This window comes from Camelus dromedarius, chromosome 12 (assembly GCF_036321535.1).
Source record: "Camelus dromedarius isolate mCamDro1 chromosome 12, mCamDro1.pat, whole genome shotgun sequence".
NCBI classification, from domain to species: Eukaryota; Metazoa; Chordata; class Mammalia; order Artiodactyla; family Camelidae; genus Camelus; species Camelus dromedarius.
This window is the reverse complement of record NC_087447.1, coordinates 44205411-44227490: the sequence shown is the minus strand read 5'-3', so window position 1 is coordinate 44227490 and position 22080 is coordinate 44205411. Positions and strand designations below refer to the sequence as shown.

General features: G+C 39.7%; 3 protein-coding genes across 3 annotated transcripts; 2 read left to right on the top strand and 1 right to left on the bottom strand.

Moving 5' to 3' along the window:
- The first annotated feature begins 909 nt into the window (after positions 1-909).
- Positions 910-2057, top strand: LOC105093997 (olfactory receptor 10A4). Its single transcript, XM_010985949.3, has one exon. The coding sequence runs from the start codon at positions 1083-1085 to the stop codon at positions 2025-2027; it is 945 nt and encodes a 314-aa protein (XP_010984251.3). The 5' UTR covers positions 910-1082; the 3' UTR covers positions 2028-2057.
- Positions 2058-4646: 2589 nt separating this feature from the next.
- Positions 4647-5589, bottom strand: LOC105093998 (olfactory receptor 2D2). The gene has a single exon (XM_010985950.2). It carries the CDS (start codon positions 5587-5589, stop codon positions 4738-4740), a length of 852 nt encoding a protein of 283 aa, XP_010984252.2. The 3' UTR covers positions 4647-4737.
- Positions 5590-15748: 10159 nt separating this feature from the next.
- On the top strand, positions 15749-17166 carry LOC105093999 (olfactory receptor 2D3). Its single transcript, XM_010985951.3, has one exon. It carries the CDS (start codon positions 15898-15900, stop codon positions 16846-16848), a length of 951 nt encoding a protein of 316 aa, XP_010984253.2. The 5' UTR covers positions 15749-15897; the 3' UTR covers positions 16849-17166.
- The last annotated feature ends 4914 nt before the right edge of the window (positions 17167-22080 follow it).

The following is a 22080-nucleotide window of genomic DNA, read 5'->3' as shown; positions in this document are numbered from 1 at the left end:
GTGAGAAAAGTGGATTTTAGAAGGCAGATCTAGGATTAGGTCATAATAATTCTATCGGTTAGCATTTATTGAGCACGTATTATATACCAGCCACCATGCTAAGTTATTTAGGTTTTCTTCTTCAGTTTATCGTCATCAGAAGGACTCTCAGCGTCCAATTTTGAAGCTTTGTTGTTGATGCAATGATGAAAACTTCTCAATCTTTTTCACAGGATTTAATATTATTAGTCACATGCTTGCATACCAGAGTCGTTCTTTGCTGATGCGTAAAATCTGAGTTTTGTATTTCTTGAGAGTCGAGACACAAGTCAAACAGTTGGAGCTGATGAAAGGGTTTACACAAGAGACATCTAGATTCTCCCTTTGATCTGACTCTGTCTTGAGTCCACGGTCCCTTTGTCTGGCCACATACAGCCACATGGAGAATATTTAGCCCAGAGATCAAGGTAAACCACAGTTTCTACATTATGTGTCTTCTTGTTTAAACTGCAGTCGTCTGAGTTTAGAAATGAAGATTTCTCCAATATACTGACATCTTCCCAAGTATGCACTGCTCCAGACCGGGGGACACATTCATGTCTCCTCTTTGGGGATCCTGGGTAATCGTTGGTTCAGTTTCTTTGACGTTTTCCTTCCCACCCTTTCATTTTGCAGAAAGCATGCCCTGGCCCACCTCATCATCCTCCTTTTGTGTTAAGACCCCTCTCTTCAGAAATGCTGGCCTGACTTCATTTTTAGCACCACTGAGAGAGACAGGATAGAAGCCCACAAATGAAGCCGTGGCTCTGACTATCCTTTTAGAGCAGAGGAAAGTCAGGACACGTATAGACATATGCAGTGCGCCTCAATTCAGTCTGAAAAAAAATTTAGCATTCTTCAAAAAATGGGAATCCCATTGTCAGATTGGTTTTTTACATTTTGGAAAGTATAGCTGCTTGGTCTTGACAACTGTAAGAAGCAAGGTGGAGAGTGAGGCCCCGGGGAGCTCCCCTAGCGAAGGGTGTAACAGAAGTCTACGTAACATATGGGGCTTCTGCCCTCCCGCAGCGTGAGTGCCCAGTGAAATCCTGGGCAGAAGAAGGATGTGGGGAAACTGGACAATTGTCAGCGAGTTCATTCTTGTGAGCTTCTCAGCCCTGTCCTCTGACCTACGAGCTCTGTTGTTTCTCCTTTTTCTGGCCATTTACCTGGTTACCCTAATGGGCAATGTCCTCATCATCCTGGTCGCTACAGCTGACTCTGCCCTACAAAGCCCCATGTACTTCTTCCTCAGGAACTTGTCTCTCCTGGAGATAGGTTTCAACTTGGTCATTGTGCCCAAGATGCTGGAGACCCTGATCGCCCAGGACATGACCATCTCCTTCCTCGGCTGTGCTGCTCAGATGTATTTCTTCTTCTTCTTCGGGGCTGCGGAGTGCTGCCTCCTGGCCACCATGGCCTATGACCGCTATGTTGCCATCTGTGACCCTCTGCGCTACCCAGTCATCATGGGTCGCCGGGCCTGTGGCCAGCTGGCAGCTGCCTCTTGGTTCTCAGGGTTGCCGGTGGCCATTGTGCAAACCACATGGATTTTTAGCTTCCCCTTTTGTGGCCCCAACAGGGTGAACCACTTCTTCTGTGACAGCCCCCCTGTCATCGCACTGGTGTGTGCTGATACCTCGCTGTTTGAACTGGAGGCTCTGACAGCCACCGTCCTGTTCATCCTCTTCCCTTTCTTGTTGATCCTGGGGTCCTATGTCCGCATCCTCTCCACTATCTTCAGGATGCCCTCAGCTGAGGGGAAGCACAAGGCCTTCTCCACCTGTTCCTCCCACCTCTTGGTCGTCTCCCTCTTCTACAGCACTGCCATCCTCACGTACTTCCGGCCCCGGTCCAGCACCTCTCCTGAAAGCAAGAAGCTGTTGTCTCTCTCCTACACGGTGGTGACCCCCATGTTGAACCCCATCATCTACAGCTTAAGGAACAGTGAAGTCAAGGCTGCCCTGAGGCGGGTCGTCCGCCGGACCCTGGGCCCTCAGAAAGGATGACTGACTTCGGTGGAAACTGAAGGGGTAGAATGCAAGGACAAAGGGAAAAAAGCAAGTTCCTCAAATAAGTCTTTGGTCTCTACTCTTGCCAGGAGCCACAGTTCACCCACTGGGACTTTGGACTTTCCACTAGGATGCATTTATGAATGAAAGAATGTGAGTGATGGAAGAAAGAACTTCCATGGCTCCACTGTTCTCCAGGACCCCAGTGGTACCAATGTCTCTGAGGATGCCACTAGGATGCCACACAGATTAGCAGCCTGTCTGAAAGCTGACAACTTCACTACAATTTTTTTAAACTTTGTTTAAACTTTTCTTAAACTTTTTCATCCATGTATTTACCTTCTCCTACTTGTCCAAAAGTTCTACCTGGGACTTTGAAAGTCCTTTTTGTTCACAAGATAAGTAATGATAATAAATAGTAAAGTTTGTTTCATTCTTTCAGTCTTTTTTTTCAACAAATGTTGAGTTTTAGCTCAAACTTTCAAATTTTCAAAACTTTCAAAACTCAAATTCAAAATTTCAACAAATTTTTATTCAGCATTCAGTGTGTGTCATATTATTAAGAACCTGAAGACACATTAGTGAATAAAACAAATTTCTTGCCTCATAGAATTTATATTATGGTGAGAAAGAGATGAAATAAAGAGATACTTTTTATTGACGTATAATCAGTTTACAGTGCTGCATTAATTTCTGTACAGCATAGCAATTCAGTTATACACACATATATATTCCTTTTCATATTCTTTATCACTGTAGGTTGTTACAAGATATTGAATATAGTTCCCTGTGCTATACGGTAGGAGCTTGTTGTTTATCTATTTTATACAAAGTAGTTAGTATCTGCAAATTCTGAACTTCCAATTCATCCTTTCATCCCCCTCTTTCCCCCCCACCAGTAACCTTAAGTCTGCTTTCTATGTCTGTGAGTCTGTTTCTGTAATAAAAAGATAGTTTAAATTTTCCGCTGGCTTGGAAAGTACACATGTTTAGAGGGCTATCAGTTGGGGACTTCCTCTGCTACCATAATTGGTCTGTGCCTCACAGGGAGAAAGAGTACTGCACACTGACGACTGCCTCAATTGCAAATTATCCACCTTGGATATGGAAGTTGCTCGGCAGAAAGAGTGTAGAGGCATTCCAGGTTAAGGAGAAGTGGGCAAATTGTGGGAAACTGCTGTGAATAGCCCGAAGATCGTTTTCTAGATTTTTCTGGTAATGTTACTGTGTTTGGGTGAAATCAGCTGTCCTTTTCAGCTTGCATATCCTTCAACCAATTTAGCAGTCCCTCTCCAGGATTCTGTCAGTGATAGTCCAACCCCTGATTCTTGGTGAAGAGCAGACTTGGGACAAGGGCATCATACTTTGTGTAAATTATTGATGACAGTTTATTGATAATTAACAGAGTAAACTAGCACTTACTGCATGGGCACATCCTTTCCTCAGACTCTATAAGCAGCTCTAGCTCTGGGTGCCGGGGAGGTACCAGGACAGGTTCAATCTCCCACTCAGAGTATCCTCCAGCTCTCCTGCAGCAAGGGTTCGGGAAGGGCAGCACATTCTGAAGTATCGCCATAAGACTTTACAAGTGAAAAGGTAGATCATGGGTTTCTATTTGCATGATGGCAATCACACAACTAAACAGATTGGCACTATTATAAAAATTTTTAGCAAGCTTTAATGGCTCTTCCACTTTTATCTTACTTGGCCTTGGGATGGTAGGCAGAATAATGGTCCCCCCCAGAAGTTCACATCCTAGTCCCCAGGATCTGTTAAGTATGTTGCCTTACATGGTAAAAAGGACTTTGTAGGTGTGATTGAATTAAGAATCTTCAGATGGGGAGATTATCCTGTTTGTTTGTTTTTTTAATACAGTAACAGGAAATCAGAAGGTAGGTAGAAAATGAGCTTGAAATATTTATTCCCGTGGCCTCCTCACCTTCATACACCTACACCCACAGCACTGGTAACAGCTTCTCACGCTCCCCAGGATGTCACTATATCTTCTTGGTTTCCAAAGCCCTGTGTTTACCTTTATAAAAGTGTGTCCCGATAGAAACTCACATCTTTAATAACAGCATGAGTAGAAGGACAACAGAGATCATATGTTCTGCTTCTTCCTTCCTACCCGTGCTCGTCACTCTCTACCTCAAACACACATGAAGGTGCGTGTACACACACACATACATGTAGCACCTAGCTTGTAGGAAGTGATTAAGTACTGTTTGTCAATTCATGATTATTTGATGATGCAAAGAGATTCAGAAATATCAAAAGATAAAGGATTTGGGGTGGGATCTGGGATAGATAATAATATACAGTATGATTTTAAAAGATAGATTTTACAGGTTCCAGGGTTTATAAAATGTGTGTGTTCCTCAGGATTTTCTAAAATCCCCTGGTGCTAAAAGACTAACCAGAAGAAAGCAGACCCTCTGTGCTAATGCTCCATGAATTATTGTCCTCTTCTTCTACAAAGGAAGTGCTGGATGAAGGATGGAGAATGGGTCCACAAGCAAGTCCCAGGGGTGAAAGTTGTAGCATATTCCGGTCTTTCAGAGGGACCTACTCAGCATTTCTTACTAGTAGGCAGCCAGGAGGGTCTCACTGTCAGTGGAAAATTCCAAGCCTGCATGGGAAGTTCCTGGGGGCCACTTTCCTCAGAGCTCCCCTCACATCCTTGTTTCTCAGACTGTAGATGACAGGATTAAGCATGGGGGGTCACCATCGCGTAGAACACAGATACCAGCTCTTTCTGTTCTTTGGAAGACTTTGGTGTCATGTAAGTGACAATTGCTGACCCATAAAAAATGATGACTACAATGAGGTGGGAGCCACAGGTTGAGAATGCCTTGAGCCTTCCTGCAGCTGACTTCATCCTGACCACAGTTACGATGATGCGGCCATAGGAGACCAGAATTAAGGAAACAGGGATGAGGAGAATCACAACTCCCATGAAGAAAATGGCTAATTCTGAAGTGCGGGTGTCTGTGGAGGCCAGGATCAGCAGTGCGGGGGCCTCACAGAAGAAATGAGCAATGTGACTGCTGCCTCGGTAGGGTAGCCTCAGTGTGAAGGTGGCGTCCACCACAGATACCAGAATGCCGCTGGTCCACGATCCTGTGGCCAGCTGAATGCACACCCTCCAAGTCATGATGCTGGGGTAATGCAAAGGGTTGCAGATAGCCACGTACCGATCATAGGACATCACTGCCAAAAGGGCACACTGTGTGCACCCAAAAATGAGGACGAGCAGAAGCTGTATTGCACAGCGTGTGAATGAAATGACTTTCTTCCTAGAGAGCAGGTGGACTAGGGCCTGAGGAATGATGTTGGTAGAGAAAAAGAGGTCAGCCAGAGATAAATTGTAGAGGAAAAAATACATGGGTGTGTGAAGCTGGAAGTCAACCTGAACAAGGAATATGAGAAGCAGATTTCCAAGTACAGTGACCAGGTAGACACCCAGGAATAAGATAAAGAGCAGTTGCTGGGTGTGTTGGTCATCAGAGAGTCCCAGAAGGAGGAACTCTGTCACCCGTGTCTGATTCGTCTGTCTCATAGTTTGTCTCTTTTTTCAGTACGAAGTCACTACACACTGAACATAGGTGTATATAGCCTGTAAATTGTACAGTTCAGAGTTGAAGGGCTTAGGAATTTCCCTCCATCACTACCAGTTGTTTCAAGAATCCCCTTATGAGGTTTTTAGAAGATGATTGTGTGGCTTTAGTTGGAATGTTTTCAATGTTGCAAAACTAGCATCGTCGACAAGTATACAGTAGATCAAAAGAATCATCTTCTTTATCTTAATATCATGCTTCTAAGAATAAAACAGTAGACTGAAATCTCCTGTACAGGCATGCCATTTAATTTCACTTTATTATCAACAAAACCCTCGAGTCTTATGCAGCCTTGGCCACACATGCCCCATCTCACGATGCTGTAGATTTTTAAAAAATTCATTGGACGTACACTTACTGTTGTTTCTTCCCTGAAAAAAATAGCCATTGAGGTATAAGAAATTAAAAAGAGCCAAAATACCTTGCAGAACTGACTTTTTTTCTTGGACGACAAGACCTATCTTGAAAGGGCTAGGAAACGTAGGGATGGTGCCTCTGGATGGTGTGCCCGGACCTCTTGGACAGTCCTGTCCCCAGCTTCACCTGGAGCTCCGAATAGAAGTCTTAACCATGGATGAACTTCCAAAATAGCAGACACACCATTACAACATAGTTTCCATTTTAAGCCAGCACCTTGTCTGGTTTTGTTTAGGATGAAGTAGCACTAATCCATCACTTCCAGCCCATCATACCTCACTGTCTTGAGTTATCTGTCTACTCCTCCTAGAGACTAAAAATCGTTTAAAATTGTGTCTATGTCTTTTTTCATTTTTGTGTTCTTTATTAGACATAGCATAGAACTTTCTTCATGGGGGGAGGGTATAGCTCAAGTGGTAGAGCACGTGCTTAGCATGCACGAGGTCCTGGTTCAATCCCCAGTACCGCCTCTAAAAATAAGTATATAAATTAAATAGATTACCTCCCCTGACAAAGAAAAACAAAACTTTCTTCAATAAATTATCAGTAGTAAAGAAAAATAATTTGATCACATAGTTTTCAGTAGAGTTGTTTAAAAAGCCTGCCAGTATCCTTAGAGCGATTTGAAAGAATGTGGGAGCAATAATAAAATTCTGTGGAGCTGATATAGCCAATATTTTATAATAACTCTAAGTGGAGTATAATCTTTAAAAATTTGTGAATCACTACTTTCACACCTGTAACATACAATATTGTACATCATCAACTGTATTTCAATTTTTTAAATATGATATTGTAAAATAAATGCATAAATAAATTTTTAAAACATTTCATGGGGCCATTCCAAAAAAAAAAAAAAAGAAGAAAGAAATTACTTTAAAATCTGAAGTTTAAGACCCAATGCAAATTTTGGACTACAATCCTTTATCTGTCTGGTAAAGGTGCTTGAAAATACTTTTTACAATACATCAAATTAAAAATAAATTAATAAGTACATACATCATACAGAGTATACAGGATTACCAAGGAAACCATTTATTTAAATACACTTCCCAAAATAGTTTTAAAAAACAGATATGTGCTATAATAATACATGTGCTTCTTAAAGACATTAAAATTTTTAATGTCTCAAGTCTAATAACCACCTTAATTTCAAAATGATGAGCTTAAATTATATTTTGAGATCTCTTCAACAACTGCAATGTTATTTTAAAATACCTCTGATTTCTGTTGGTGATGAAGTCATAGATGCTACTAGAGATGGTTTGGGTACTTACCTTCAAAGAAGAAAGAAATTTTGAATTTCAGTTACAGTAGACAGAAAGAAGTAGCATTTACATCTATATTGAAAAACCCCCTGAATTTCAAGTTAAGAATTCCTGGGCTAAAGGAATTCCCAGGAGTTTTCTCAAAAAGGCATACTTACACTCTATGCGTCTGATAATGGAGTCTTAGGCATCTGGATGGGTCTGTGAGTCAAAATGGTGAAAGATTTCAGTTCATCATTGAAATAATAAGTGAATAGTTATAATAAGCATTAATTAACGTGAACAATCACATCCCTGCTTATGATTATTTACGGCTTCTTTATCTGACCACAGATCACCTTTCCAGCCGTTTTCCCTGCCACACACCAAGGACAAAATGCATTTTTATATTTCACTGCTTTTTGCTCAGCATACCCTCTCTATTCTGAAGTAAGCCCACTACATAGAGCTCTCACCGACCCTGGGAGTGCAGCATTAGAAGGCTACAGCCTGACCTTTCCTGATCTGTTTTTAAAAGCGTTTTATTTTCCCATGTAAGTGTAGAGGAGAAAATGCTCCCCCAGGTGACCGTGAATCTGCCCCCAGTGTCAGGAAGCTTCTGTAAGAAAGCCATGTTTATTGTCAGTCTTTCTCTTCTGTTGTAGGAGAAGGATACTGAGGAAATCCGTAGGAACCAAGAGAAAATACTAAATTTCTATTCTGAGTCTGAGACCTTTTGTGCTTGAAATCACCCATCCTCTACTCCCCATACCCATGTACTGTCTTCCAAGACCAGCTCAACAGAGGCGTGAGGATCGCCTCCCCCACCCAAGGGATCAACACTGGCCCATGGAAGTTCTACTTATGTCTCCATCAGGGGGAACCACAATTCTTCTTCACAAAGAATTTGATGTCAGAATTGTAGTTTGTTAAGGTAGATCCACAGTGGGGAAAAAAACCCTTGGCTAGACCTATGACAGAAGATTTAGTAATAAGAATCAGATTGGACAAAATTAGTTGACTTTTAAAAATCAAAAATATGCAGAGATTGAAACCATATCACTCCCAGTATATGCCAGGTTATCCCCTTTGTTCAAAGCATGACTTCTCTTTTCCTCCCTCTAATGATCTTACCAGCATTTTCTCATCTGGTGGAGAAAAAAGATCACATTAGCATGGTAAAGCCAGTAAGACACCTCAGTGCTGAGGGGGAAACTGCTGCTGGTGTGCTGGCTGCAGAATGAGGAGAGGGATGCTGAGGTATCTTGTCCTCAAGTCAGATTGCTCAGTGAAGTCTCCAAAGTCAAGACCAAGGACAAGGCAGGAAGGGGCACCCCCGCAACTCCTGTGTCCTCCCGCTCCATCCAAAGGTCTTATGGACTTTGGGCTATATCGTGCAACAACAGGTCCATTTAAACGAGGTAAATGCAGGGATACCGGGAGCAGTCTCTAGAGCGCTGAAGGGCTCAGGAGAATTCTGAATCATTAGGGGGGAGCCCGAGTGGCATTTCCCCTCAGAAGGTTCCCACATGGTAATGAGGAAGACAGAAAATAACATGTAATAAGCACTCACAGCGCCATTTATGAGCCCCATCACCAGATTTCACATGTCTTCTCTTTGGAGATGTGCTATATTTTTGCAATTAAGTATTTGTTTTCCAGAGGAGAAGGTACTAAGTTGCAACCTAGGTCTATAACATACATACTCTATGTATGATTTTGAGGAATTTTATAATTTATAGAATGCAAATATTGTGTGCCTCAAATAATAATTAGATCCTGTAATTGTTAACATTTAACCACATTTTCTTTATTATTTGTCTTTACTTACAGAGATATTGTTATTTTAATAACTTAATGGTGAGCTGCAGACATGCTGCCCAGAATGTATAAGGAACTCCCACAAATCTCTAATTAATTAATTAGAAAAGCCAGAAAATTCCAGTTTTTAAAATGGGCAAAAGACTTGAATATGCCCTTACAATATGGAAAATACAAATAGATAATAAGAGCATGAAAAGGTGTACAGCATAATTAGCCACCAGAGTATGTAAATTTAAACCACAGTGAATACTACTAACCTTAATAAAAATGGATAAAATTATTTTGGATGTGGGGTAGTTGACATGGGAGCAAAATTTTATAAAAAATTTATAGAATGAATTTTAAAAGTCCATTTGGAAGTGTCTGAAACTTACCTAAACATATGCCTTCCCTCCTACAACTCAGTAGTTGTTTTCTGAATATATGCCATAGAGATGAGCGTTTAGATCCAGCACAATATATGTACAAGGATGTTACAACAGCTTTATTCATAATAACCAAAGGTGGAAGCAGTATACATTTCTATGGGCAACAGAGAGGATAAATTGTGGTATGATCAAGCAATGGTATACTATTAAATAATTTTAAAAGAATGAGCTATTGCCACATAAAAACACATAGACAAAACTCATAGAACAATGTTTCGTGAAAGAAGCCAGATACCCAAAGAGGTATACAATGTGTGATTTCATTAATTTGAAGCACAAGAACAGGCAAAACTAATTTATTTAAAATTCCAAGTCATGGTTACCTTTTAGGGAGTGTTAACTTGCAACTGAGTAGATGCCTTTTGATGTGCTGTGAATGTTCCACATTCTGATCTATATAATGGCTACATAAGTGTACACATATGTAAAAACTTCTTGTTCATTGTGGTACATCTTGGTTTTAATGTGGTTCATTGTGGTTTTAATATCTAAAGATTGGAAATAACCCCAATGTCCGTTAATATGAATACGGTGAAATAAATCATGGTACGTTTATACCACAGAAAATAATCCGTTTATTTTTAATGCGTTACATTTATATGTTCTGTGAAACCTCAGGTAAATGACAAATATGCCAAACCACAAAGCCAGTAACACTATAGAATTCAAATTAATAGCATTTCCTTAATGTGATAGACGATGTTTTACTGAACCTAAACTTGAAATATGATTGGAGGGCTAACAGCTTCAGGGCATTTCCTTGAATCTTTTTTTTTTTTTTTGTATCTGTCTGTTTGACTATCTAACTGTCTACCTATCTACCTATCTATCTATAGATATAATTGAAGTATAATCAGTTTACAGTGTTGTGTCAATTTCTGGTGCACAGCAGTCATACGTGAAATACATACATTCGTTTTCTTGAGCTGTACCTAAGATTGGTGCATATTACTGTGTGTAACAAGCCCTTCAACCAAACTGCATTACTCAGTAAGAAAGTTGGTATCTGCAAAATCCAATAACTGCTCATTTTCATTTCTATTTAATTATATAAGTGAAAACAAAAGTTTCAATGATTTGTGACCCTCTGAGAATATACCTGCTGATGTCATCTGAGTGACTTTGGTATAAGGTTTGAAAGAGAGGTGAGTATGATTTGGAGGCTTTAGTCTATGATTTCATTTTTTGAGGGGGTAATTAGGGTTTGTTTGTTCAGTGGAGGTGCTGAGGATCAAACCCAGGAACTTGTGTATGCTAGGTACGCACTCTACCACTAAGCTATACCCTCCCCCTCAGTCTGTGAGCTCAAATAAAACACAAAGTGCCCGAGGGTGTCTCAGAGGATGGAAAGGTACCAAAGTTGAGGGCTTTCAGAGCTCTAGGGAATGCCCTGTTTACATCACTCTCAGAGCCTCTCTTTTAAATATTCCCTGGAAGGAAAGTCCTGTTTAGATCTGGGCCCTAGGAGAACTGGAGTTTGCACCTCAATTCAGCTATGGCAGAAAGGCTTGAGATGGAGTCAAACTCTTAGGATGACTCTAGTGCAGGTCTGGGGAGGCACTGCTCAGAAGCCACAACTGGTGACGTCCTTCAGGAGTGGATCTGCAGGCTACAGAAATCCAGCCCTTGCTCCTCGATTCCTTCACCAGTGACTCCTCAGTCCTTTTTCAGCTTTATGTCTGCCCTCAGGTGAGAGTGGGAAATCTCCGTCTGTAGGATTCTGCAAAACTGGTTGGGGATTGGGAGGTGAGCACAGTGTTGGGAAAGATGAGCTTTGTCATTCACTCTCTTACCCATCAATTTTGTCTTTGTTAGATTCCCAGAGACAACGATCCCATTCCCACTCTTCTCCAAATCCCAGCTCCCAAATCCTCTTCCAGACTTTTTCCCTTAGGGATGAGGCTGTTTCCAGAGAGGTCACATGACTTTCCTCTAGCTGTTGAAAAGCAACTCTGCCTGGGTCTCCCCACCCTCTGCTGTCAGCTGGTCAGTCTTCACTGTGTCCCCAGCTTGAATCTGTTCCACCATCTCCCAGTGAACAGGCAGGGAGCTAGAACAATACTAGAAATCTTGCTTTGAGGAACCTCATCTGGAGCTTCTTGCTGGTGATTATACTTTGGGTCTAGGAGATGTGAAGCCACCCGGAGTGTGTGGTACACTGTTCGAGAATGCTGACACTGCCCCTCCAATCTCCTTGGTGGGTTGGAGCAGATGGAGGAGAGAGGGTCCAGTTACAGTTAGTGCTGTCTTTCTAGTCCAGAGGAGGATACTAGCCCCACTGCTGGTGTCATCACAGGAATACCCCATTCTCTGACATCCTTCCCATATAAGTCAGATGTGGAGGCGTCCCCTATGACCCAGCCTTGGTCAGTACCCAGCAGGCTCAGTACCTCCTCTGTGACTCCTTCTTTATGGTAAAAATTTGGAGGCCATGAGAGTTATATACTTAAGTACATGAAATAGTCACGTGAGTATATCTGCAACGTGTGTGTGTCTGTGTGAGATACAGCTTGTAAAGCTGAGTAGGTATATGCAGCCTGTGTAGTGTGTGAATGACCAGGAATAATTCCCATGTATACAGGTGGGTGCATGTGAGACAAAGTCATTAAGAGAAGATATCTGCAAAGGCCCTATTGCTTACAATGTTCTTAGGGCCTCAGAGGGATAAAAGATTCATTGTCTGCCCTTTTAGTTTGGGGAAAAAACCAGGTCCTGTAGCCACTTCCTTCTCTGCTTTTCTCCACATCTCTGGAGCCCAGTCCGTTATGCTCAGTTTCTCCTCCCCACTTTCTTCTAGCTTTTATTCTCATTATTTTGTTTTTCCCACCCATTTTTTCTTCCTCATTTTCTCTCTGTATTAAAGGGACATTGTTGCTGAATTAATTAGTAAGGTTGACAAAGTTATATGAAATCTTTAGAGTGGAAAGAATGCTTATCCCTGGCCTTCCTCGGAGTATAAATGATACTATATTTCATCTCATTTGGCTCCTTTTTCACTCACTTACCATTCTCCTTTCCTGTGTAGAGATTAAACCACATTCTTCCCCAGGCCACATTTAAACACACATGTTCATTAAACGTGCAAGTCCTACCTTTGACAGACAGAGCAATAACCGTTCTTTATATGGACTGTATAGTTTCTACCTGGATTCTTAGTTTTGTTGTTTATCAGTTCTTAGTTTATCAGTGTGGTAAGCGTATTATTTAAAGGAATCATTGAGAGAGACACTCACACGCATATACACACAGAAACACCTCACATGTTATTTTGCAACCCCCTTTTAAAACTCAGCAGTGTGTCAGACATCTTTCTGTAGGAAATATAGATCTACTCACGTTTTAATGGCCCAGGGTTATGGCATCATCCTCATCATCACCATCACCATAGCAGGCATTTCTTTAATGTAGTTGCCAGACGTTGAGCAAACTGTTTTCCATTAAGTTCTTAATTCAGTCTTTCCATTCGTACAATGAAGTTGTGGTGTTAGATCCATTTTACATTAAGAGACTGAGGCATGCAGGAGCTGAATAATTTGTCCAGGGTCACAGAGCTAAGAAATGGGGGAAGATGGATCCAATCCATGTCTGTGTGACTCAGACATCATCACTCTTACCCAGTTCTCTCTGCTCTATAACTTACGTTATGCAGGAAATCTATAATTTATTTCACATATCATCTATTGTTAGACTTTAACGGTTTTTTTTTTTTGGAAAAAAACTCTCTATGTGAAACAAAGCTTTTTGCATATCTGTAATTAATTCCAAAATATAAAGTCCTGAAAGTAGCATTATTCAAGAAAAAAAGATAAGCTCATTTTGGAATTTTGTAATATTTTCAGACTACTTTCCAAAGAGATTTTGTAAATGCACATGCCTACATATTTCATATCTGCTTGCCCCACTCTCCAATATACAGCAGGTGATTTCAGTTGATTTTCACTTTGGCTAATCTCCTTATAGAGGACTATGTTTTGAGCTGGCTGTTGTCCAATGTCTGAAAATGACTGTTGTCTATTTTGTTTTATATTTGCCTCTGGCAAGATGGCTAGTCTTGTTCCACTTACTTTATCAAGGCTGAAAGTAGAAGCAATCAAGTGACTTTAGTTTAGAGCATCCTCCAGGAAATACCCTTGAGATTTTCCTATTTTTATATTTTTCCTATACTGGAAATATATGGCCTTTAAAACAACAACTTTAAAGCACCAAAAACATTAGAAAAGAAGAAAAATAAGCTTCTGTAATTCCAGTACCCAGAATAAACCACTCTCAACATTTTAGGAATTTTTTTGTTCAGGATTTTCTGTACATTTTGAAAATATATATTACCATTGGTCCCTAAGGCAGTAGTGAAACCACTTTTGGTGAGCACCAATGGAAGATTATTGTCATTATTATTATTACTGCTATTAATAATCATTATTTGTAGGGTACAGAGGAAACAGTAGTGCTCAGATAACACCTAGACAGCAAGAGAAGGGAAAAAAGAAAATGACAGGTGTTACTTCGAAGCTGACAGTGCTGAGAACAGGTTAAGTTATTCCCTGTGGAATTTCAGAAATAATTATGGCAGAGGAGATGGTTCTGTGAATAACTACAGGACTATGCTGTACAGCACATCTCTGGGACTTACTCATCTTGTGCAACTGAAACCTAGCGCCTTTGACTAATAGCCCCTCATTTCCTCCTCCCGACAGCCCCTGGCAACCACCACGCCACTCTCTGCTTCTATGAGTGTGACTGTTTTAGATTCCTCACAGAAGTGATACCATGTAGTACTTGTGCTTCTGTATCTGGCTTATTTCACTTAGTATAATGTCCTCCAACTTCACCCATGTTGCGATAAATAGCATTAAGGGTGAATAATGTTTCACTGTATGTGTATTCAACGTGTTCTTTATTCACTTTTTATTGAAGTATAGTTGATTTACAACATTATATTAGTTTCAGGTGTACAACATAGTGATTCAGTATTTTTATAGATTATAGTCTATTTAAATTTACTATAAAACATTGGCTATATTTCATGTGCTGTACAATATATCCTTGTTGCTTATTTATTTTATACAAAAGTAGTTGATACCTCTTAATCTTCTACCCCTGTCTTGCCCCTTCCCTCTCTCCCCTTTGGTAACCACTAGTTTGTTCTCTATATCTGTGAGTCTGTTTCTGTTTTATTATATCCATTAATTTATTTTATTTTTAGATTCCACAAATAGGTGATATCATACAGTGTTTGCCTTTCTCTGTCGGACTTATTTCACTAAGCATAATACAATCTAGGTCCATGTATGTTGTTGTAAATGGCAGAATGTTGTTCTTTTTTATGGCCAAGTAATATTCCTTTGTGTATATATCACATCTTCTGTCAGACCAATCCCGGGAAGAGGAGAAGAAATAGAAAGCACAGGAACCCTACCCAGTAGTAAACATGGACCAATCAACATCCTAGAATGTTACAAATCAGATTTTACTCCTTATGAGGAAGAAAACACTAGTGAAAAAGGAAAATTTTCCCTTCCCCATACTATTGAAAACTGGATCAAAGCATATGAATATTTGAGTCATTTAATGTATTTGACAAAATTGTTTTCCAGAAATATTGTACTAACTTTTCTATTCACTTGCCTTGTACAAAAAATGTCTTATTCTCTACACTGTCTTTATATATTATACAGCTAATGAATTCTGCCATTTATTAATTGTGTGATTTAACTTCTCTGTGCCTCAGTTTTCTCATGTGCAAAATAAGTTAACTAGTGTCTACCTTGTAATGTTATCAGGACAATATAATCATATAAAACTCTTAAAGTAATGCCTGACATGTGTTAAACCCAAGAAAAGTTTGTTGTTTTTTAAGAGGTCAAATTAAATTTGATGCCTGAAAACTGTTTCACATTTTTCAAGCATCTGTTATAGTTAAATATGTAGTATTTTGAACAGTTAGTGGTGCAGTTTCATGCAAGGTGATAGTCCTAACAGTATACATGGTCACTTCCTAACAACAATGTGTATAGCCACTTAGTCCAATCCACATGAACTCTAAAATCCTCATATCAGAACTTGCCAAGAAGGCTTTAACGTCATATTCTGTCTGTAAATAAGTGGCACTATGAGAGAAGATTTGGAAAAAAATTAAGTGGAGTTAAACTACAACCAACTAATAAGAATAAATATATTCTATTTAGTATCCATTGGAACAAGTTGTGTTGCAAAAAGCTAGAAATATCCAACTGGGCTTTAAAATCAAGCTTTAAATGAACCTCTTCTACAGGGCTTGCTGTCATAAACCCAAAGTTTGTTCCTTTTGTTTGTGCCAGAAGGTTAACGAGCATAAATGTCAATGGGAGAAGAAAACCACACCTTTGTGGCTGAGTTTATCTTCCTCGGCCTTTCACAGGACTTGCAGACCCAGATCCTGCTGTTCATTCTTTTCCTCATCATTTATCTGTTGACGGTGCTTGGAAACCTGTTCATCATCATTCTCATCTTCATGGATTCTCGACTTCACACCCCCATGTACTTTTTTCTTAGAAACCTATCTTTCACAGATCTCTGTTTCTCTACTAGCATTGTCCCGCAAGTGTTGGTCCACTTCCTGGTAAAGAGGAAAACTATCTCTTTTTTGGGGTGTATGACACAGATAATTGTCTTTCTTCTGGCTGGGTGTACTGAGTGTGCCCTGCTGGCAGTGATGTCCTATGACCGGTATGTGGCCATCTGCAAGCCCCTGCACTACTACACCATCATGACCCAACAGGTATGTCTTCAGTTGGCCCTAGGGTCCTGGGCCAGTGGCGCACTAGTGTCTCTGGTAGATACCACCGTTACTTTCCAACTTCCCTATCAAGGACAGAACATTATCAATCACTACTTTTGTGAACTCCCTGCCCTCCTGAAGCTGGCTTCTGCAGATACTCACAGGACAGAAATGGCCATCTTTGCAATGGGTGTGGTCATCCTCTTAGCTCCTGTCTCCCTGATTCTTGTCTCCTACTGGAATATCATCTCTACTGTGATCCGGATGCAGTCTGGGGAGGGGAGGCTCAAGGCTTTCTCTACCTGTGGCTCCCATCTCACTGTTGTTGTCCTCTTTTATGGGTCAGGAATATTCACCTACATGCGGCCAAACTCCAAGACCACAAAAGTGCAGGATAAGGTGATATCTGTGTTCTATACAGTAGTGACTCCAATGTTGAACCCCATAATTTATAGCCTGAGAAACAAGGATGTCAAAGGAGCTCTCAGGAGGCTAACTGGAAGAAAGTCCTTTTCTCTGGGGTGGTGACCTTGGGTCTGACTTTTAGAGCAATGGTGACATCCTTCAAAGAGAAACAGGATTTCAGTAGGTGGTTATGAATTAGGTCATTTCAGGAAGAAGCATAAAAGTAAGGGACATGTTCCAGAAACTGTGACTACACATACTAAACATAGAGGAGAAGTAAAAGGATGAAACATGTGGTTATTTCTAGATTATGAAAAGCATTAAGTACTATTTTGAAGGAGTTTTTGGTTAATTCAGCTAAAGTGGACATGTTTTAAGCACAATCACTCTTGAATCTAAGTGGCTTAAAGTAGATTATCCTGAGATAACATCTAATGTGAATTGCAGGCATGATTCTAACATCACAGACATTTCAAGTTTGGATGTCCCAGTCCTACAAACCCAGGAATAGCCTCTGATTAAAGCAATCAACATAGTTGGCAGAGTCTTTAATACTAGGATCGTTCACGGTCCAGAGCATTTCAGCTTGTAAAAAGGTACCAGAGGCAACACTACTTCCTAGCTCATGATGTTCTCTCCTGAAAGCTCCAGAAAATGAGTTTTTTTTATATCTTCAAAGTCCATATAAGCACAGACTATCAGAGTAAAAAGGGAATTCAACAGTCATCTAATCCAAACATACGTCTGAGGCTTAAACCCCTTCACAATATTTCTATTGAGTAATTGTCCAGCATTTGCCTAAACAAGAACAGTATAGCTAGCTCCCTATGCTCTAGGGCCATTTCCTTTTGTATATAGATTTTTTTTTCACTATTAGAAAGATCTTCCTTATGATAAATCAAAATCAATTTTCCTATGTCTTCAACCCACCTTTCCCACAACCCAATTCTCACAGCTAACCACCTGCTTGTTCCTTTAAAATTCCTTTATCTAACATGCTTTGGTGTCCAATAGTCATTCTCGTCATCCTCCTCCGAATGAGTCCAGTTCACCCAATGACTATCTCTTCTGGAAGCACAATAGAAATTAGAATTTTAGAAAGTGGAGTTTACCAATCCTAGGCTGACCCCTCCTTAGGCTTAGATGCCTCTAACCACATCTCAGTGTGGCTCAACTTCTCTAGAATGGTCAATTCTGCAGTCCATTGCAGGTTCCTACAAACTCTTAGTTCAAATAAACTGACTGACAGCCACTTGGCTTTTTTACCCAAACTTTAACCAATCACACATTTACAAGGGATTCTATGGTAACCATTCTATAGTTACCATGAAGACAGGCCCAGGAACAGCAGATCTCAAATTGACTTTACAGTAGAAAACCTCCCCGGTGAAGAGACACCTAGTAGCTAAACCTCCTATTTCTTTCCTGTGTGCATTTGTGCATCAATGCAATCATTTAAAAACCATTGTTTAAGCTCTTACTTCGTTTTACCTTATCCAGCTCTGGGTGGATCCAACGCACCCACAGCAATGACTGACGCATCATGTATTTTTACACATGTTTTGCATGTTTCTGTCCTTTTAAAATTACTGCAAGTGCACTACAATAGACAAACTGTAATTCTGGGATGTGAAAATCAGAGAAAAATCCTCATTCAAACAACAGGTGCTAGTTGAAGTAATATAGACAAGGAAAAAAATTTATAGTTGAAATCGGTGACTTGGCTGCCAGTGATGATCTAGGTGAGAGCTACTTCAGTAACAGCAGAAAAAATAAGAAAATGTAAGCAGAAAGTACAGAAACTAATTTGGAGAAGTTTCACCATCAGGAAGAAGGGAGAAATAGAGTACAGCTGGGAAAGTGGGACTGCGGTCTTTAAATTTTTTTTTAATTTTATTTTAGATTTCTAGGTCTCTCCCCCCTTTTCCTAAAGACTTTAACCCCTGGTTCACTGCCACATTCCCCAACACACTGATTCTGTTATGAATAATGGCTATTTTTAATTTCACATAGAATGAAATATTCAAATATTTTGCATTCTCAGAATTTCTTGATCTTCATTCTGTAATAGGGAAGAACAAATCTGACTCCATATTAGGTATGTTCCTTTAGCTCTAACCCTGTGCTGTTTCCTGTGCTGAGTCATGCTGTTCTGCACCTTTTGTAAAAGAATATTGCCTACAGCCTAAAATATACAGGAAAGCCCATTCTCAAGGCTCTGATCTTTAAGGCTATAAAACTTTTCCATTCATATAGACATAAAAAGTTGCAGAACAGAGGATAACATTTGTCTTGTTGGAGGTTTACAGGAACATCATGACCTGACCTACTTGGACAGCTGCAAGAACAAAGGATTCTGACACCAAGAAGTTTGCAACAACAAAACATACCCCCTCCCCTTTTTAGTATAAAAGGATCCTAAATTCTGACTTCGGTAAGATGATTCTTAGGACATTAGTCTGCCATCTTCTAGGTCTGCCAGCTTTCTGAATAAAGTCATTCTTCCTTGCCCCAACACCTCGTCTCCCAATTTATTGCCCTGTTGCGCAGTGAGCAGAATGAATTTGGAGTCAGTAACACTTCCTCCAATGACCTTAACCATTCATTCCCATGGTTGTATCTTAAATATCGCCTTTACCAATAGTTGCCATCCTCATCTTCCAAATTCTGAACCCACAAAATTATAAGCAAAATAAAACGATTGCTGTTTTAAGGCACTAAGTTTTGAGATGGTTTGTTATGCAGCAATGGGTAAGTGAAAAGCTGAGAGAATCATGTTCCATCTCATTCAAATAGATGCCTATGGGGTGTTTTCACATTACCAATAAAAACTACTACCTCTCCTGCTATGGAGGTAGAGGGGAAATAAAGGGCCAAGAAGCTTCTAAAGAAAAAATTTAGTACATAAATTAATAATAAGGTATCAGTCCTATTAAATGTGTCATAATAATGTAAGATGTCAATAGTAAGGAAAAGTCGGGGGGGGCGTTTATGGGAACTTGTTGAACTGTATCTTCTCAGTTTTTCTGTAACTCTAAAACTGACCTAAATAGTCTATTTTAAAAAAAAATAAAAGGAAAGAAACTGTTTGGTGTCCTTGCTTTTTCATATCACTAGATCTTAATGCAAAGTCTACACTGGCTGTGTTTAATTGATCAAGGCCAAGTTACAGGCTGTGCCCTAGCTGCAGTGGAGACAAAAAAAGTGAATACAGGTGTATTCAGTTTCTATGAAGGGAGACATTCTAACTCCCCACTAGACTCACAGAAGACTATAATTATAGAAAGAGTATTGAAATGATCAGAAGTCAAAAATTGACAAATGTTTATAATACATGGCCCATGAAGCCAAATCACCCCTACTCCTATCTGGACTATCTACAAATCCCAAACTGACCATTCAATTCACAATCTGCACAACACAGTATTCTGAGGATGTGTAGAACACAGAATGTTGGCTGAAGAAATACAGTAGCTTAGCATATGGAATGCTTCTGTTAGTCCTTATGACAGTCTTCATTTGATTGTATTTACTAATATATTTTCAATTGCTAGTGCAGTATTTGCCACAAATTAAATTCTTAACAAAAATTTGCTGAATGAATATATAAGTGGTCAGGGGAAGTGTTGGCCTAAATTCAGATCAAGTTTCTCTATATTTTTTCTTAAATATGGAGATGAGGTTTTCATGATGACAGAAGGGAGTGGAGTTCGTAGCAAATAATTCTTTGCATCTTAAGGAACTAGTTCAGAAGACAGGTTCTCATTTAGATGATCTATATTTCATGATCATAGAAAGAAATATGTAACAAACAATTCGATGCAGCTTAAGGATCTAGGGCTTTCCTTACACTAGATGGCTTTATAATGAAAGTCATATACTGAGAGAAACCTTATAAAGTTATAACATTAAAAAAATAGCTGGATCTTTACTTGAGGTGACTGCAAACTGAAAATGACCCTTGTTCAGTTAAAGAGCACCGTCCATGCGGATCTTTGAAGACACATGGTCAGAAACCTCCTATCTATAAGAGGTATGACAGGAAGGCTGGTCATTCTAACCCTTACTTGTCACCTTTTCCATTTTTCTGCACTCTTTTTTTTAAAATCCAAGTATAGTCATTTACAATGTTGCATGTTTCTGGTGTACACCATAGTGATTCAGTAATACATATATATTCATATAATCTTTTTCATTATAGGTTATTACAAGATAGTGAATGTAGTTCCCTGTGCTATACATTAGGACCTTGCTGTTTATTTATTTTATAAACAGTTGTTCGTATCTGCTAATCCCAGATTCCTAATTTATTCCTCCCCACTTCACCTTTGGTTTGTTTTTTATATCTGTGAGTCTTCTATTTTGTAAATAAATTCATGTATATCATTTTTCTTTATATTCCACATGCACTCTTTTTTTTGAGTTATAGTCGGTTTACAATGCTGTGTCAATTTCTGGTGTACAGCACAATTTTTCAGTCACATATGAATATACATATATTCATACATGCACTCTCAATTGAAGTCTATGATTGAGCCTGTTTACTGGCAATACTTACAAGTCAAAATTTTTATTTTGCCTATCTGGTTAAATATGACATTATAAAGGTCAATCCCATCACAAACAATTCATGGCACACACCATACCCCTAATCTTGGAAAATATCATTCCATACTTTGGTCATATCTTACTAATGGCCCTCTAGATCTTGAAGCATTGAGGGAATATGTATGAAGTGATGTGAGCTTGAAGCTCAGCTTTGCTATCTTTTAGTTTCTATAAATTTGGGGCTGATAATGCCTTCCTAGTGTTGTGGTGATAAGTGAGATGATATTTAAAATTCGCTTGTGATAGTAATGAGTACAGAGGAGGTTGGCCAACACACACACACACACACACACACACACACACACACACACACAGTTCTGGTTCCTGTCTTGTTTTACATTGGTTAACTCATGGCCTAGATTTAAAGCTTCCTCCCTGGGAGACTTTCCCTGATTTACTAGTTTGAATTCTTCCTCTGGGGCTCAATCCTAGACTCCGTCCTTCTACTGTTTTCTCTCTTTCTGAAGTCTCATCCCTCCCCTCCCCATCCCCATAGTATTGACTACCAACTACCCAGAATTGACACAAATTTTACATCTGGTCCCAGACACCTCTAAACTCCAGATACTTGGATATTCAATTGCCTATTTTAAATGATTCTTGGATGTCACCAAGTATCTCTCAGGCAATAAGCCAAAAATGAACTCAATGATCTTCTGCAAGATTATTCACCGCGATACAAAACTGAGTGAATGTGTGCATCAATGAGCGAATCAGTAAACCAGAAAAAAAAAAAAAAGTTAAACC